This window comes from Diadema antillarum, unplaced genomic scaffold (genome assembly GCF_040938485.1).
Source record: "Diadema antillarum isolate AM-2024a unplaced genomic scaffold, OU_Dant_1.0 seq00000578_RagTag, whole genome shotgun sequence".
Lineage (NCBI taxonomy): Eukaryota > Metazoa > Echinodermata > Echinoidea > Diadematoida > Diadematidae > Diadema > Diadema antillarum.
The window spans coordinates 385,166-402,470 of NW_027271513.1; the positions used below are offsets into that span (position 1 = coordinate 385,166).

Here is a 17,305-nt window from a genome sequence, read left to right on the forward strand (position 1 = left end):
TGATCAAGAAATAAGATTTTTTCTATGATTTCTTTTAACCATAATTAAATAGGTATATAGTGTGAAACATTGTTCAAAAAACCCGGACCCGACAAAACATTGTGATTCAGCGTGATTCCTGGTTGGCATTCTGCATAATTATAAGCAGGATGTGCGAAGTGTACTCAGTACATCCGAACGAAGAGTCGCTACAATGTTGCGCAATGTGATGTATAGAATGTACACCTTTGTACCTTCGTTATATCAAAGCTAGATCATTGATTTTGCAGTGTTGCTTTACATACTAGTCTATATAAAAATATCTTGCATTGCCAATAAAAAGACTTGACCTGGGCTAATTCCTATACTTTTCCATATACACACACACAAACAAACACGCACAATAGTTTAGGGGATGCTCTAAAGTGCAGATTTTGGACATCCTTTCCCCGCTTGGTCACTTCGATGCCACCTCGCTGGTCATATACTAGGTGTTTTAAAAAACATTTCCCACTTTTGATTCTTAATAATTCAAAAACTATATATCAAATAACACTGTCATTGATATGAGTGATAGCTGAATAGTGTACAATTTGGTTGAAGGTGGTTTAAATATGAAAGCATAAATAAGTTTCATGAAATCCATGATTCATTTCACAGTTAGGCTCCAGACTTTGCTCTATTTTCAACCCTCTGTACAAAATTTCACTTTCAATTCAATCGTAGTTTATTTCCAATCAACGAAAATCAAAAACATAGTACAATGTATACATGTCATTAAATGATATTGTTCAAACGCTTGCAAAAGATTCATGTAATATACGAGACAAATTATAGAACAACATATATGTACAATAATAAAGAGGAACACTGTACAAATACTACGTGGGCGAGCGGAAAATAAATTCGATCATGGAAAATAGTGATCCACTAAAAAGCAAAGCTTGTCGGACGTGGATCGCTAGATAAATAATGAGTGAATGATATACTATTCTATAACAATATACATGTAGTTATTTTGAGATACACAGGTCGGGAAAAAAAATGTTTAATTACAATAGTACCTTTTTACCTAAAATATTCCACGATTTATTTCATCGAAACAGTCATGTTCATAACTATCCCACGCGACGATCCGACGAATTCCATCTTCCGTTAATGAGAACCGCACATGCCCAAAATACATTTCTTTATACCGGACCCAGACTTTGGAATAATTTAGATAATAGTTTAAAAGATTCCCCCAGATTTGTCACATTTAAATATAAACTCAGAAAACATTTACTTTCTACTTATAATCTTAGATAATTTAAATTGCTATAATTTATGTTTGAGCTTTCACCTGTCCTGATGTCGCAGCACTTGGCGTGTTCTGTGTGCAGACCTCTCTTCTTTCTTCTCTCCTTTTCCTTTCCCGTCTATTGTTCTTCGTAGACTTGTATATTGTTACCGTCTTCTCTCCTCTCGGTACTGTTTCGCGTCCAACAGTGTATATGCGTGTGGGTAATTGAATGTGTGTACGAATGTATTGTCCTTGTCATATTTCCCCGGTACACGTGGTTCAATGAACAGTGTCCGGGCACTATAGCATTGGTATTCTATATTTGCACAGGAGTCAGTGGGTGTGTATGGGAGTGTGTGGTTAACACCCTGACAATGGTCCTGAACAATGGCCAGGGTTTGAATGCTTCATTATTCATTCATGAGAAATTCCACTATCACAGCTAGTCTTTATTCAGCCTCTGGCAGTATCTGTGTAAAGTCAAACGCCTGTCGATACTGTCGTTGAGTCGCGTCAGTGCTCTCTCTACTTCTGAAAAACAAAATTACAATGAATACCTTCTGTTCTATCGTAAACGTGGTGACAGGAAGTAAAGAAAATCAATTAGAGTATATATACACTTGTGTATATGGAGCCTTAAATAAATCTACTCTGAAACAAATCGCCCCAATGATAAATGCTGCTGAGCTCTTTACCAAAAATGATCTCTTTTTATCGAAAAAGCAAAAAATTTGTCTATTTGATTAGTAGACAGTTGTATTGAAATGAGGAACTTTAGATCATTTATGCTTATTTATATCCCAAATTTAGTGATATGTGAAGCAAAATTTGAAAATGATTGCCAGCTGGAATGAAATGTGGTGTTTACAAGCACTTTACTGTGCATGAATTCAGACTAGCAGTGCCCTGGGCAATCCACATGAATTATTGATTAAGCATTCATGTGACAGGGAGTGCCAGACTGACGCCTAGTCAACAGGTGGTTCAGGCATGTCCATTGTTCAGGGCCATTGTCAGCACACACTCACATACACATCATTGGATCCTGTGCGAAGTTCAATTTTTGTACAGAGGGTTAAAATTTGACCAAAATCTGAAACCTTACTTCAAAATCAATCGTAGATTTAATGAAACTGATTTATGCTTTCATGTGCAAATCACCTCAAACCAAATTGTACACTATCCAGCTATTACTCATATCAATGACATTTTTATCGAATGAATAGTTTTTGAAATATTTATGATCAAAAGTGGGAAATGTTTTTTGAAACACCTAGAACCTCCCCTAGTCATGAACATAAACCCACACCCTTGACTACCAGTGGCGGATCCAGGGGGAGGGGCGCACCGGGCTTCCCCCCCCCCCTTTAATTTCCAAAGCGAAAAAAAAAAATAATATAGCTTCAAACGGCAGTTTTTGGACAGCAAAATGTCAAAATTTTCAAGCTTGCATTTAGTCGTAATGCCATTCTCCTGAAGTTGCTGCCAGTAATTGCCGGCAGTTGCGCCTGGTGCGCCCCCCCCCCCCCTCAATTTCCAAAGCGAAAAAATATAGCTACAAACGGCAGTTTGGGGACTGTAAAATGTCAAAATTTTCAAGCTCGCTCGCTCCGTTCGCTCGCATTTAATCTTTATGCCATTCTTCTGATGTTGCTGCCAGTAATTGCCTGCAGTTGCGCCCGGTGCGCCCCCCTTAATTTCCAAAGCGAAAAAATATGGCTAAGAACGGCAGTTTTTGGACTGTAAAATGTAAAATTTTCAAGCTCGCTCTCTTCGCTCACTCGCATTTAATCATTATGCTCTCCTTATATTGCTGCCGGTATTTGCCAGCAGTTGCGCCCGATGCGACCCCTTAAATTCTAAAGCGAAGAAATATAGCTACAAACGGCAGTTTGTTTGTTTTTTACTGTATGATGTCAAAATTTTCAAGCTCGCTCGCTCGCTCGCTCGCATTTAATTGTTATGCCATTCACCTGATGTTGCTGCCAGTAATTGCCGGCAGTTGGGCCCGGTGCGCCCCCCCCCCCCCCTTAATTTCCAAAGCAAAAAAAAAAAAAAAAAAAAAATATGGCTACAAAAATATGGCTACAAACAGTTTTGGACTGTAAAATTTCAAAATTTTCAACTTCGCTCGCTCGCTCGCATTTAATAATTGTTATGCAATTCTCCTGATGTTGCTGCCAGTAATTACCGGCAGTTGCGCCCGTTGCGCCCCCACCCCTCCTTTATTTCCAAAGCGAAAAAATATGGCTCCAAATAGCAGTTTTTGGACTGTAAAATGTCAAAATTTCCAAGCTCGCTCTCTTCGCTCGCTCGCATTTATTTGTTATGCCATTCACCTGATGTTGCTGCCAGTAATTGCCAGCAGTTGCGCCCGGTGTGCCCCCCCTTAATTTCCAAAGCAAAAAAAATATGGCTACAAACGGCAGGTTTTTTTAAACTGTAAAATGTCAAAATTGTCAAGCTCGCTCGCTCACTCGCTCGCTCGCTCGCATTTAATTGATATGCAATTCTCCTGATGTTGCTGCCAGTAATTACCGGTAGTTGCGCCCGTTGCGCCCCCACCTCTCCTTTATTTCCAAAGCGAAAAAATATGGCTCCAAATGGCAGTTTTTGGACTGTAAAATGTCAAAATTTCCAAGCTCGCTCTCTTTGCTCGCTCGCATTTGATTATTATGCCATTCACCTGATGTTGCTGCCAGTAATTGCCAGCAGTTGCGCCCGGTGTGCCCCCCCCCCCCCTTCATTTCCAAAGCAAAAAAATATGGCTACAAACGGCATAATGTCAAAATTTTCAAGTTCGCTCGCTCTGCTCGCTCGCATGTAGCCGTTATGCCATTCTCCTGATATCGCTGCCAGTAATTTGTCGTTTCACACCGTCATTCAATAATCCATTTATAGGGGGTACAACCCCCTCCGGCACTTCTACACCCTCCCCCCACCCTTGCTCGCTCCCTCGCATACTACCCCCCCCCCCCCCCCCCCCCCCCAAGATTAAATCCTATCTACGCCGGTGCCCTTTCCCCGCTTGGTTTCCCTCAAAAAACAGTAAAAATCTAGGGATTGAGAGCTTCCTATGTTCCAAATGTCTGTCCAAAAAATCTCGTAAACATTTAGTGTCAAAACGCACCCCTCTTGAAAAAAAGCTGGTGACGCCCCTGATGAACCAGGCATTTTGCAACATAGATCTATGCTACTTTAAGTAGAATTTGCGAATTTAAGAACATTTTTCGATTTCCAAACTCCGATGGAGACCTTGGCATAGATGCCAGCCTACTGCCGTTGCATCCCGTCGTCGATCTCCCTGAATGCTCCGTAGCGCTACACGTTATCGGTACGGTCGCTAGTCGAAATTTGCCCGGACCAAAATGGCGAACTCCTCCTTCTATCGGTCACAGGGATTTTACGGAGTCCGCCCTCTAGTGTTCTTAGTATACATCTCTATGGTGTAGGCTAACTAGTGCAAGACAAATGCAAGCACTAACGTTTGTTACAATAATACGTGGGAGCGAGTGGCTGCGAAGTTGTTCTGACAGCTGTTATCCGAAGGTAAAAAGCATGTCAGTAGCTGTTATGTATTCCAAGTGATAAATGACTTTCCAAGTGATGATTAACATTATAAGGCATCTTTATATTTATAGTATATTAAAGAAAAACGCAACAGAAAACAGGCCTTGTCGCTCGACATGTCTGGTGAACGAGTATAAGTTTAACGCTTTTTAGTCCGAAATGTTCAGATCCATGTGTGTTGATCTTTGTATTTCTTCTTCTTCTTCTTCCGATAAAGTGCTGCCCTCAAATGGTCGAGGATGAACGCACTGCGAGAACATGCGCATACGCCGCACCGGGGCAACAGAAATTTGAAATCAGGTGAAAAATATTTACAGGTGCGAGTAAAAATCTCTGGATGAAGAGTTACATCCTACAGAGTTCCCTCAGCGCAGTTTTGAAGGCGATGAGGGATGGGTATGTGGCAGGATCAACAGGCAGGCTGTTCCAGTCCCGGATGGTGCGTGGGAAGAATGAGTTGGCATACGCTGTAGTATTGGTGTGGGGGATAGTGAATCGGGAACAGTGTCCTCTGGTAGATGTTGAGAGCTGGGTCAGGTAAGTCTGCCAATGGATGTCAACCAAGTGATGTCTGATCTTATACATCATCAGCAGACGATTTTGGGAGCGACATTCCTGCAGTGGAGGCCACTTGAGATGATCCAGCATGGCTGTGACGCTGCTAGATCTTTCGAAGTCGCCCGTGACAAATCGAGCTGCACTTCTCTGAACCTGCTCAAGCTTGTGTATGTTCCGTTGTGTGTGCGGATCCCATGAAGTCGCTGCGTATTGGACAGTTGGTCGGATGAATGTTGTGTAGACAGCTTCTTTGACTTTTTGGCTGCTGTGACGTAGGTTGCGTGAGAAGAAGGCTCGAGTACCATTAGCTTTCTTGGTGACGGTATCCACATGATTGTTGAAATTCAATCTTGAATCGATATGGACACCCAGGTATTTGGTTGAGCGGACAACTTGTAGTACATGGTCATGAATGGTGTAGGAGGCAGGAACGGGATTCCTCTTGTTGGTGACCTGCAAGACCTGACACTTGGTAGCATTTCACTGACTAGATCTAGATCTAGTTTCTAGACATAGTTTGGAAAGACTTCCATATGGATATGTACCCCCCTCTATTTAATACACCTACATTGTACATGGTTGTATGAGCTTCCTCTGAAGTCCGGATCTTAAGTGATTCAGACGGATTTCAGTGCTCACTTAAATTTTGTTTGAGTGGTGCTTGGTGCTATGTCCGATTGCTTTGGTAATTAAAAGAAATTTCTCATGACTTGGAGGAATTCTTTAAAGCGATATCCCGTCCTATCTTTTCTTTCAGTTTTGCAGGAAGATGGAGAAGGGAAAGACACCGAAGAGGTCACTCAAATTGACAGAGAAAACCATCGAGGATGTGTTTGCGAGTTATAAGAAGGTATGAATGTAAAATTAAGGAAAGAGTTCCTTACCTTATGTCCCATCCCCCCCCCCCCACTAATTTGCACAAAATAAATAAATTACATTTTTTTTTTACTAATAATAAACTAACTAAAGGTTATGCCATTTATGGGAAGACTTCCTTTTGAGACAGCCACCCATTAGGGTACACGGGACCCCTGTGATTAGGGTTAGTGTTAGGGTCAGTATTAGGGTTTAAAATGATATGAAGGCTTTGTGGCCGGTGGTTGTCATAAAATTTTAATTTAAACATATTGTAATAAGATCTTTGATATTTTCCATTAGTTTGTGACAGGGCTGTAAAGTTCAGAAATATCCTCCAGCAATGCTGCGAACAAATTAGTGTGGGGGGGGGGGGGGGGGGACATAAGGAACTCTTTCCAAAATTATTGATGGAGTTATGGGTAGGACTAGACTATGTGTAGCTGCACAACCATTAGTACACTTAGAAGAAAGTTGTGTGTGACCTGTCAGCATACAGAGAAAAGAAGAACTGTGAATAGATTTTCAATTGAATGATATCAATCATTGGTATGATTACACGTACCGGTATCTGATTATATTTGCTGGGTATTCAAGGAAACACAGTCCGTAAAAAATCACTGTATTTCATGGGTTTACTCCACATTTACAAATTTGTACACTACTGCTCATGAAAAAGGCCAAATGAAACATTTAATTACATTGTCATGTTGATGTTGGTTGTCAATACTAATAACTATAAGATACTGATTTTGTTTCTGTTGTTTGATTGAAGAAAAATAAATTAATATGGGTCTTTTCTGTCTTTTGAACTCCAATCCTTTAGCCTTTAAGTGAATATACTCTTGTAGAAAGGCTGAAGGTTGAGAGTACACATACAAATTTGTATTTGTTGAATAGAATGTGCGAAGAAGCATCTACTCTCTATTTTAAAGACAACTTTTTGTTGCTGTGGTGTAATGAATCAAATTAGCAAAATTTTATACTGAGGAATTTATATTTATAGAAATTATACCCCCATTCCACACAGGGGCGAGACCTCTAAAAGACCATAAAAAATTAGCAGATCTCATAATGATAGTTCAGTTTAACATTTAGTGATCTTTGAGGTGCTTCATGAGTCCTAAATGATCTTTCAGTGAATTTCATGGTATCCATGGCCTCCCAAAATTGTTGAAATGGTTCAAAATGGTCTTCCAGCGGTTTCGAGATCAATCAGTGGTCTTTCAGTGCCTCAGTCTTTCAGCAATCTCTCAGTGAGCACACAGGGACTTGATGGTACTAGTCTTTTAATTATCTTTTGACAGTCTCTGAAGTTGTGCCACATGTTTGGAGAAAGATTCACAGAAAGATTATTGAAAGATCATTGAGGGGCCATTGAAAGACTAGGGCTCTCGGAGATCTTGATTGATCTCTTGAAGATCTCAGGGAGTATTTCAAATGATCTTTCAGTGATCTCCCAATAGTCTTATTGGTCTCTCAGTGAATGTTTGGCAATGTTCAAGGTCCCACACAGAGATCTCTGAGACATTTGTTGGAAAATTACTTTTTGGCCTTTCAATCAAAGATCCTACACTCCATAAAGATGATCAACTCTTCCGATTTTACACGGCCGCTGGTGAAACAGAAGTGGCTGCTGCCCGCTAGCGTTGAGCAGGTATAGAGTGAACAAGCGATAGCCTTTTGCAAAAAACTGCTGCCAATAATTTGTGGAGGTGCCAGTCACAGCAGGTGTAGCGACCTGCGAGCGGAGCTGAGGACCTACACAAACATATCGGGAAAGTACAGCTCACCTGGAAACTTTCCCCGCTCAACGCTTGTTGGCGCACTCCTTAAAAATCCCACAATTCTAAGCGGCAGCGTTTCACTTTTCGACTGAGAGTTGACCATCTTATAGTGTGTAGGATCTTTGTTTCAATGATCTGTCAAGGGTTTTCTAGAGCCATTCCAAACAGACACTATTTTATCTGATCTTGAAGAATTGTAAGAGATCTTGCCCCTTTTGGGTCTCTCAGTGGTGTCTCAAGGGTCTGATTATGTGGAATGGGATGTTACCACGAGTAATGCATTAATTGTTTTATTTTTGTATTCTTTCACTGTTCGCCCAGGGACGCTCGTCATCTTACCAGAAGCTCCTAGAGAGGTTACCCAGCACCTTCATTAAAGTGAGTAGCAAGAACCCGTTTTTGAGGTTGTATTCCTCATTTCTTTGGCATCAGAGATGGTTTCATGGAAAAGAAGGTTCATATGAGCATTAAAAACTCATGACTTGTCTGGTTGATTCTTTGCCATTATGGTACTCACACATGATGAATGAACAAAGTTACTGGAAAATGCAAATTCCAAGTAAGCAGATCGTTTCAATAATGTGTTTAAATTCTATGCATGCTTTGTTCACAAAAGTTACCCTGAACAACCACAAAGCTTGCTGTAGGCTTGCCCTACCTAGCAAAAACTAATTGAATTTCTGCCTGAGGAGCTTAAGCGGAGGGAGCAGGTGAATGAAATACTCCATTACAAGAACATAGGGAAAGAAATATCCATGATTTGTAATACATGATAGAAATGACCTTAAAGAAATGGGAGTGGTCTGTTACCTTACTGCTAGACCAGCCTATAGGTGGACATAAAGTTTAACACACTCTTCGCCAATGCCAATTTCTGTCTGGAGAGCATTTTAAAAGAGGATGCCCCCTTTCATGGGAAGGGGATGAAGTTACTTCTTTCTTGAAAAAGAAAAAAGAAAACAGAAAATGATTTCCCCAGACTCTGAAAATACTCCTTGTAAGTATTGTTCATTTGGGCAAGGGTATTTGTTTAAATAGTGGCTGTTGAAACGATACTTCAATTGAAGTGAACTGTAATTGTATAATTTTTTTGGTTGTCTTTAGTACTTATGAAAGTGAGGTGGCCTGATAAAAAGGTCTCCTTTTTAATCACCAAAGATTGCAGAAATTTTGCTCTTGAGGTGACCTTTTATGTCTCTTCATTCCTTCTCTTCTTCTTTTTGTTTTCCTCACTTTCTCTCTCTCTCTCTCTCTCTCTTCAGGGACCAGAGTTGTTGTACTGGTTGAAGCAGTTCCAGGGTTGCGTGTCTCTGCTTGTCAATGAATATGAAGCCCTCGTCAGGGCCATTCTGGTGAGGATGCCAACATCTCTGCCCAACCTTTCATTTCTGTTTTCTACCCATCACTCTATTCTTTAACCCTATGCCCTCTGTGGGCTTTATGACCATGTCACATCCAAGTTTTTGTGTCAGTAATCAAGTCAGTTATGAAAAAAAAAAAAATGAATGCCTCCAAACTTTTACATCCGTGCGGGAATAGAAATGGATGAGATGATGTGAGTATGAGGGTTTAAAGGGAGGATATAGTTGTGGTTGAGATGGGGGTTTCAGGTTTTAACTTTTTGCAAGATGATTAGAAGCCACATATGAAAATATTAAGGAGCATACAATTGTGAGGGGAATTCAAAAGTTTATTCAATGAAAAGTAGTTTTGAAGTGGCCGATACAAACACAAAAACAGAGTGGTCCTAATAAAAGGTGGGTCCCACCTTTATTAAGACCACCTTGTTTTACTTTATTTTTGAACATCTCAGCCATTTCAAAACCAATTTTCATCAAATAAACTTTGAATTCCTCTTAGAATTCCTAGCTCATTTGTATTTCATAAGAGATTTCTCATTATCTCACAAAAAGTTTGAAACCCAAAGCGCCATCTCCACCAAAACTGTACCGTCCCTTTAAACTCTAAAGAGAATTACAAGCTACTGAGCATTTTTTCCATCTGCCAAGAACTTTTCTCAAAAAGCAGTTGAAATTGCAACAAAAGCATGAAAGAGGCAGTGCAGATATTCTGCCCAGTTTTGACGTCACATAATCAGCATTTGAAACATTTCAAACCTACTTATACACATCAAGCCATTCTTATTTTTACCAAACAGATTTGATCAAATATGGTCATTGTCAATCAGTTGTGTGTGTGTATGAATGTGTGTGTGTGTGTTTTGTTGTTGTTGTTGTTGTTTTTTTCTTTCTTTTTTAGTGAATGTTTTATTCATGCATTGATCAAGAAAAAAATCATGGAGTGGAATCACTTATGAATTGCTTGAAAAATGTTTATGATTATTTCTGTATGATTATGTTACTGAAAAAAAAATCAATGAAGGACATCCCGTGAACAAGTGAATGAATTTGATCATCATATGAAGTTTGACAAGCTACAGTGATCACAACTGAGTACTTGTTCCAGTATTAATACAATTAGTAGGACAGTCACACATTGATGCAACAAATTCATGTTTTGATACTGTCAAAATGTGTGTGACAAATTCCTGTACAATCCCTTACACACAGCGTGTCAATTGGTTCAGCTATGATGGGGAGGTCAAAGGTCAGTACCAGGCTCTCCTCGTGGACCTGGTCTCGGCACAGCCCATCTACTTGACCAGAGTACTGACCACTCTCGTTCGGCACTTTGCCCCAGAGACAGATCCGTCAACTGGTATGTTTCTTGTTCTTGCCATATTTTGTATGTTTTCTCTACATTGAAGGAAGAAAATGTGGTTTTACAATGATCTTTTTTTTTTTTTACCTTTCATATAGCATGCTTAGTATGTGCATTTTTTCTGTTTTTAAGGAAAATATGAGTTTGAAATTCAAAAATCTTTTCTACTGTGCTTCCAAGTTCTCTGAATCTTTGGTATGCTGACATGAGAGACGCTTCCTAATGTTCACTCCAAAAGTATCTTCTTGTTTCTTTATATGCTTCCATAAGTGTCTTTCTACTTTCTGGGCCCTGTTGTTTAAAAAGATGCTATCAAACACAAGTCAGAAAACCAAACATAAGTCAGGTATCAACCAATCAGAACTGGATATTCAGAGACTTATGACTGAGGTTTTTTACATATTTTTATGCCTCCGCAACGAAGTGGCCGGAGGCATTATGTTTTCGGGTCGTCCGTCCGTCCGTCCGTCCGTCCGTACGTCCGTACGTCCGTACGTCTGTACGTCCGTCCGTACGTCCGTCCGTACGTCCGTCCGTCCCGTTTTGTTTTTGTCGATATCTCAAGAACCGTGTGGTGGTTTTACATCAAACTTGGTATGAGGGTATATCCTTGGGGGATAATACTTTGTGTGGATTTTAGGGTCACAGGGTCAAAGGTCAAAGGTCACAGGTTATTTTTTGAAAAAAATTTGAAATTTCATGTTTTTCTCCATATCTCGCAAATGGTTCAAGGTATCTTCAAGTATATATGCTTGTACCGATGGGCAGTGATTATCTAGGGAAGTTGGGGGTCATGGGTCATGGTCATTGTGGGGTCATGGGTCAAGGTCAGGGGGTCAAAGGTCAAGGTCAACTCCTCAAAATATCACTACTTTCCTTAAAATGCAATATGCCTGAAGGTTTTTTTTTTTTTAACTTGATGTATGGCATGTATTACCCTATATATATTTTTGGGGAAGTTTCTTGCCAAAAGGTCAAAGGTCAAACGGTAAAAGGTCAAGTGAAAGTGCTAAATTGCACTTTTTCCTCCATATCTCGAAAGTAACTCAAGGTATCATCATGAAACTTACATATTTATGCATGTTCAACCTAACAGTGATTCTCTTTGGAACTGTGAGGTCAAAGGTCAAAGGCCAGGTTTAGATAATGCTATTTTCCCATTTGATACTGAAATTATACTTTTTCTCAATACCTTGAAAATTACTCAATGCATAAACTTATAAAAGGGTCAAAAGTCAAGTAAAAATCATCAGTTCCCCAAATACCTGCACTCTGACATTTTAATCATTCATCCAATTGAACCTAGTTCTAGGAAAGTGAACATTCAGCACATTTGTGTCAAACCTGTCATTTTAATATTTTGCCAATTGTGTGAAACTGTCATCACACATTGTCAAGACATTGTACTATAGACCTATTAGGAAAACCATGCATTATGGCGGAGGCATATCAGTAGCCGTAGCGATATATCTAGTTTTAATCTCATTTGTCATACAATGGGGCCCTGGTTTCCTTGCAATGTCATTCATCCATTTCTCCTCCGTCTTTTATTTTTTGGTAGCTGCTGACACTTGTGTGAGCGAGGATTCTGCGCACCATCAGGCACAGTTGGAGAAGTTCAGCTTCGTCCACGAGACTCTGCAGGAGTTGCAGAAGATCGTTCCCCTGTGAGTATGTGGTCACGTGGATGTATATAGGACAAGAGAAAATAAGTTTTCATTGAATGATGAAAGGCTGATAATCAGTTCATGTTTTGTTTCCCTCTGATGACAAATTAGATATTAGTCTTACTTAAATGGAAAAAGATGCTCCTTAACCCTAAAGGGGCCGGGCTTTTTTGGCTATGGGGTGGGGGGGGGGGGGGGGGGGGGGATGGATTCCGCCCCCCCCCCCCCCCCCCCCCCCCCCTTAGTCATAATCTACAAGATTGTGTCATAAGATTTTTTGAAACAATCAATTTCTAATTTTAATTAATTAATTATGCAAATTAAGCTCAAGATCATATTTTAGCATAATTAAAAGCATTGAGAGTCTAATTTTTGATCTGTAAATCTGTTTTAGCATATTCAACAATTGTACATCACAAAAACTTCCAAAACTCATTTCAGTTCTGATGTATTTTATTGTTTTCAGAATTTCTTATGTATTTCCTTGTTTTCAACTTTTGTTTTTGCTTTGTTTTTTTCATTGGAAATTGTCACTGACCACTTTTCTACCATAATTAGCACAAAATTAATCAGTAAAAGTGATTAATTGTAAAAATAATCAGGTTTTTATGACTTTCATGACAGAACACTGTTTTCCATAGGAAATGTACACAAAATCACAAAATTGTGCCCGTTTTGGGGCGACATTCCATTACAAAAATGGGCGTGGCTTCGCAAAAGTATGCGCGGACGTTGCAAATTTGGTCTCAAAAGTTGCGCGAGACTTGAACGAAGAAAGTCAAGAAGCCTCGCGACGAGGCCTTGTCGCGTTACAGATTTATAGCGCGAACCTTGGGTAGCTTTTTTTTCCCCACGTAGAAATAATGTCTTTCATTTTCAGAGCTTAAAAATTTAGTACTGTTTGCCTGTATAAACTAGTTATCACACATAACACTACTTTTTTTTTGTGGGGGGGGGGGGGATAAATTAGATGTATAGATTCAGTCTGCAAAAGAAATTATCAGTATGTCTGTGACAGTGAGATTAGATGACTAGTTTCCAAATTGTTTGTACTGCCATCTTAGGTGTTATATTTGAGAAGACCAAGAGAACAGTACCGTGGAGATTAATGCCTGTGATTTGTAGCACTGACCCTATAAAGGCCTCTCTTCTGTAATGACTTTGCTTTTCCAGACTTCCAAAGTATCTCCTGTCCGTGCTGTCCGAGCAGTTCCCGCTTGCGAGACATTCGGGGTACATTCAGGTAAGTTTCCACCAGTTTCAATGGGGTGGCCCGATCTGTGCATTGACTCTTGATCATTCGTAGACCCAATGAGAGATAATTAATTGAGCATGCCTAGGCCATTAAGTCATAGTGGAATTTGCTGCAGACAGTATAACTATTTTATTAAATTGGCAACTCCAACTTTCATTGTATTCTGTAAAAGTGAAAATTTTTGCTGGAGTAATTTTTCGTGCTTGGCCAAGTAAGATGAGTTCCGCGTGTTTTAAATTCCGCAGAATCAAGACATGAACTACTGGAACATATAGCAAGCAAAAATATTTGCATGCTTTTATTTTCGTGCTGGTTTCTATGTAGTTGCGCAAAATTTCAACTCCGCAAAAATTTCCACTTGTACAGCATCTCATATCAGAGAGAGTTTGTTGGAACTGGTTACATCCATTTAATTAAGTCTACAAAAAATGAGAAGGAAAGTTATCAAAAGTTGGCAAATTAATGCAAGAACACAATTGTACCTCTAAGAATGTTGCCAACTTAGGAATAATGAATTTAGCAATCGAAGGGCTTTTGGGAAATTTCTGCAATTAAAACATATAGTCATGTATGAGCAACAAGGACTTCAATGAAAGATTGAATTTTACTCTACTGTTTGGAACACAAACAATGAACATTATAGATCATGATATCACCACCAATCCACAGAAATTTGGTTATGGGACCTTGTTGGGTTGATTAATCTATGCCCCCTGGTTGCTCTCAGGAATGGTACGTGAGGAACCTGCTCCAGCTCAGCAGGTACCAGCCAGAGCTCTGCTGCAGTATCCTGGAGATTGTCGTCCACCGCCTCCTGGAGATTGATGTGAGTTTTCCTCCCATCTTTGAATTGATGATACCTCCCCCCCCCCCCCTTTTTTTTTCTTTTGGTCTTATTTGACATTTGTGATGATGATATTTACATGTTTATTTTCTTTTTTGTTTGTTTTGTTTTGTGTGTGAGTGAGTGTGTGTTTTGGGGGAAAGGTTACTGTGTTAGTGTTGATGAGAACAGGTGTAGCAGATGTAGCATGTTTTAATTTTGACAGGAGTGAGTGAAATTGGCGCATATTTTTCTTTCTTTATGGGATGACATGGTAAATTGGAATTGCTGATGCCTTTTTTTTTTATTGGGAGGGAGAGCTATTGTGGGTACGGGATAGTATTCATATTTAAACACTGCTATTTAATGTATGTGGGTCCTTATTTTGCTTGTTGCTCAGATGATCAGATAAGAGAGTCCAATGATGATATAGTGAATATTCTGAAGAATGATCTGAAGCGGGTAGGATATAGCTATCAGAAATATCACAGGCCAAAGTAAAAATGTCTTTTACATTTTCAGAGAGAAGGGATCCATTGGAAGTTCAGTGTAAACTTAACATTACTTCCGCTTCTGTGTTCTATGTCACTTTGCTGTTGTCAACATATATGTTATTTTGTTAGTGATTAATGTTATTATCTCTGTTGCCTGTTTTGGTCACTAAAACTTGCATACTCATGTCTAAGCTGAAGATTAGTGTACTTCCTAATACTTCAAAATGATCCACTTCCATTTAAAAACAAAACAAAACAGGTGAGCTTACCAAAGGATGACATCTGGGAACCAAAGGACCAGGACCAAGATGGTGATGCCTCGGAGGCCACCCAGTTTGCCATGGTAACCAGCAGTAAAATTAAATTTTTCATTTATTTACCAGAGTCGATGTCACAGGTATCTAGCACCCCTTCTTTAAAGGACAAGTCACCTCATAAACATAAGGATTGAGAGAATGCAACAATATTAGTAGAACACATCAGTGAAAGTTTTAGGAAAATTGGACAATCGATGCAAAAGTTATGAATTTTTAAAATTTTTGTATTGGAACCGCTGGATGAGGAGACTACTACAGCTTGTGAGTCATATGCGTACAACAGTATAAAGAAAATTTAAAAGAAAATTCAACATATTTTCACTTTTTTCGCATAATAAAAGAGCTCTTGACTTGCCTCTTTCTAAAGGCAGGGGGAATAATATTACCCATAACATTTGTCGGTAACGAGTCAGGGGAATGTGTACTTTTTTCAAAAGATGGCATTTTGTGAAATTCTCTTTATATTTTCCTTATATTGTTGTACGCATGTGACATCTAAGTTATTCATACACTGGAGTAGTCTTCTCATCCAGCGGTTACTGCACAAAAACTTCAAAAATTCATAACTTTTGAACGGATTGTCTGATTTTCCTCAAACTTTCAATGATGTGTTCTACTTATATTGCTACATTCTCTCAATCCTTATGTTTATGAAGGTGAACTTGTCCTTTAACTCATTTATCCCTAAGAATGACGATGACTTTAAAAGCATTGTTTAACAATGCTATGTTCTAAAGAATGTAAGCAGCTTGGTTCTTCATCCGTACTACCTTTGTCTCTGGTATTATGTTAAAATGAAACTATAAAGCAAATAAAAAGTGGGTTTGAAAATGATCATTAATGCGTTAAGGAGGTGAAAGCTTGTGAGTGACATTAACTTGCCATACTCAACAGTTCCCATGGACAATAGTGTTAGGGCAAACCAACTGAAAATGGTTGATATTCATGTGATATTTATTTCTATATATCTTGCTAGTGAGAGCTTGATTTTACGAAACGTTGTATACTTGATTGTGTCTTCATTCATGTGATCATTATTACACAGCTCTGTCAGCAACGTGACAATTTTTTTTTCAAATTCAGCCCCAGCAATCTTAAACAGTTTCCTTAGTCCAGCAAGTCCTAGAGATTACATTTTTGTGGTTTGATAATTATCTTTTTATTTTAACTTGTTATTCGTTGTTGGTGTTCAAGAAAAAAAAAAGGTTTAAAAAGCAGAAAGGAAAAAAAAGATTCTCTTTCATTTGACCCTTTAATGTGCACATAAACCTGTTTGTTTTGGTTACAAGATTTTTTCAATGGCTGTCTTGTTTCTCAATGGATAATTCATCTTGAAGTTGGCAACACATTCTTTTAAGATTTAAATCATTGTAATTCTCTCTCTGAAATTGGTCATTTCTTGTAAATTTCTTTCTGACTTTGTGCAGACTTTAACAGATTCAACCAGTCCCATCTAATCTTTCTTTAATAAAAGATGTGCAGTAAAACGCAGAGTTGCCAGTGAAAAGATTATAATTGACCCATTCTTGATGAGTTTAAAAAAGAACCATTTCATTCCTCTTCCTGAAGGATGAAGACAACGAAAAGAAAGACAATGTCGGTGTTGGCGAGGAGGATGATGAGAATATGAGACTGTCCGATACAGGAGGGAAACTGGACTCGCTGATGACCGTTGTGATGGAATACCTCAAGGACACTAGCTTCCGTAATGGTGAGTGGCCGAAAAACTTTAGTTCTTGACATGCTCCGAGAAGTTCTGCTGCGGAGCACTACTGTATGATGGGTCAGAGTGAGTCAACGTGTCATCACCTGAAAATCAGGAGGGCTTTTATGGCAATTTTGGGGGGTACTGTATAAGCCGTTATTTTTGCTAGGGTTAATTTTCATGACTTTCGCGAATCACAGTTGGATTGTGAATTTAAAAACACACAAAAATGTTGCCATGCGCTAGGATATTACCAATAATAGTGCATTTACGATAGCGGATAGAGGATTTA

At 39.1% G+C, this 17,305-nt stretch overlaps 1 protein-coding gene and 1 long non-coding RNA gene across 2 annotated transcripts in view; both read left to right on the forward strand.

Annotated features, from left to right (window-relative positions):
• The first annotated feature begins 4,767 nt into the window (after positions 1 to 4,767).
• LOC139735441 (uncharacterized) lies at positions 4,768 to 8,410 on the forward strand. Its single transcript, XR_011711208.1, has 3 exons — positions 4,768 to 4,810; positions 6,147 to 6,239; positions 8,353 to 8,410. It is a non-coding gene; the product is annotated as an uncharacterized lncRNA (long non-coding RNA).
• A 413-nt stretch (positions 8,411 to 8,823) lies between these two features.
• The window catches only part of LOC139735431 (RNA polymerase I-specific transcription initiation factor RRN3-like), a 43,411-nt gene continuing 34,929 nt past the window's right edge, over positions 8,824 to 17,305 (forward strand). The window contains exons 1-8 of the mRNA XM_071646185.1: positions 8,824 to 8,832; positions 9,294 to 9,383; positions 10,602 to 10,749; positions 12,314 to 12,419; positions 13,593 to 13,662; positions 14,402 to 14,500; positions 15,251 to 15,334; positions 16,878 to 17,019. Of these exons, the coding sequence (XP_071502286.1) occupies positions 8,824 to 8,832; positions 9,294 to 9,383; positions 10,602 to 10,749; positions 12,314 to 12,419; positions 13,593 to 13,662; positions 14,402 to 14,500; positions 15,251 to 15,334; positions 16,878 to 17,019 (748 nt within the window). The remainder of the gene's footprint in view (positions 8,833 to 9,293; positions 9,384 to 10,601; positions 10,750 to 12,313; positions 12,420 to 13,592; positions 13,663 to 14,401; positions 14,501 to 15,250; positions 15,335 to 16,877; positions 17,020 to 17,305) is intronic.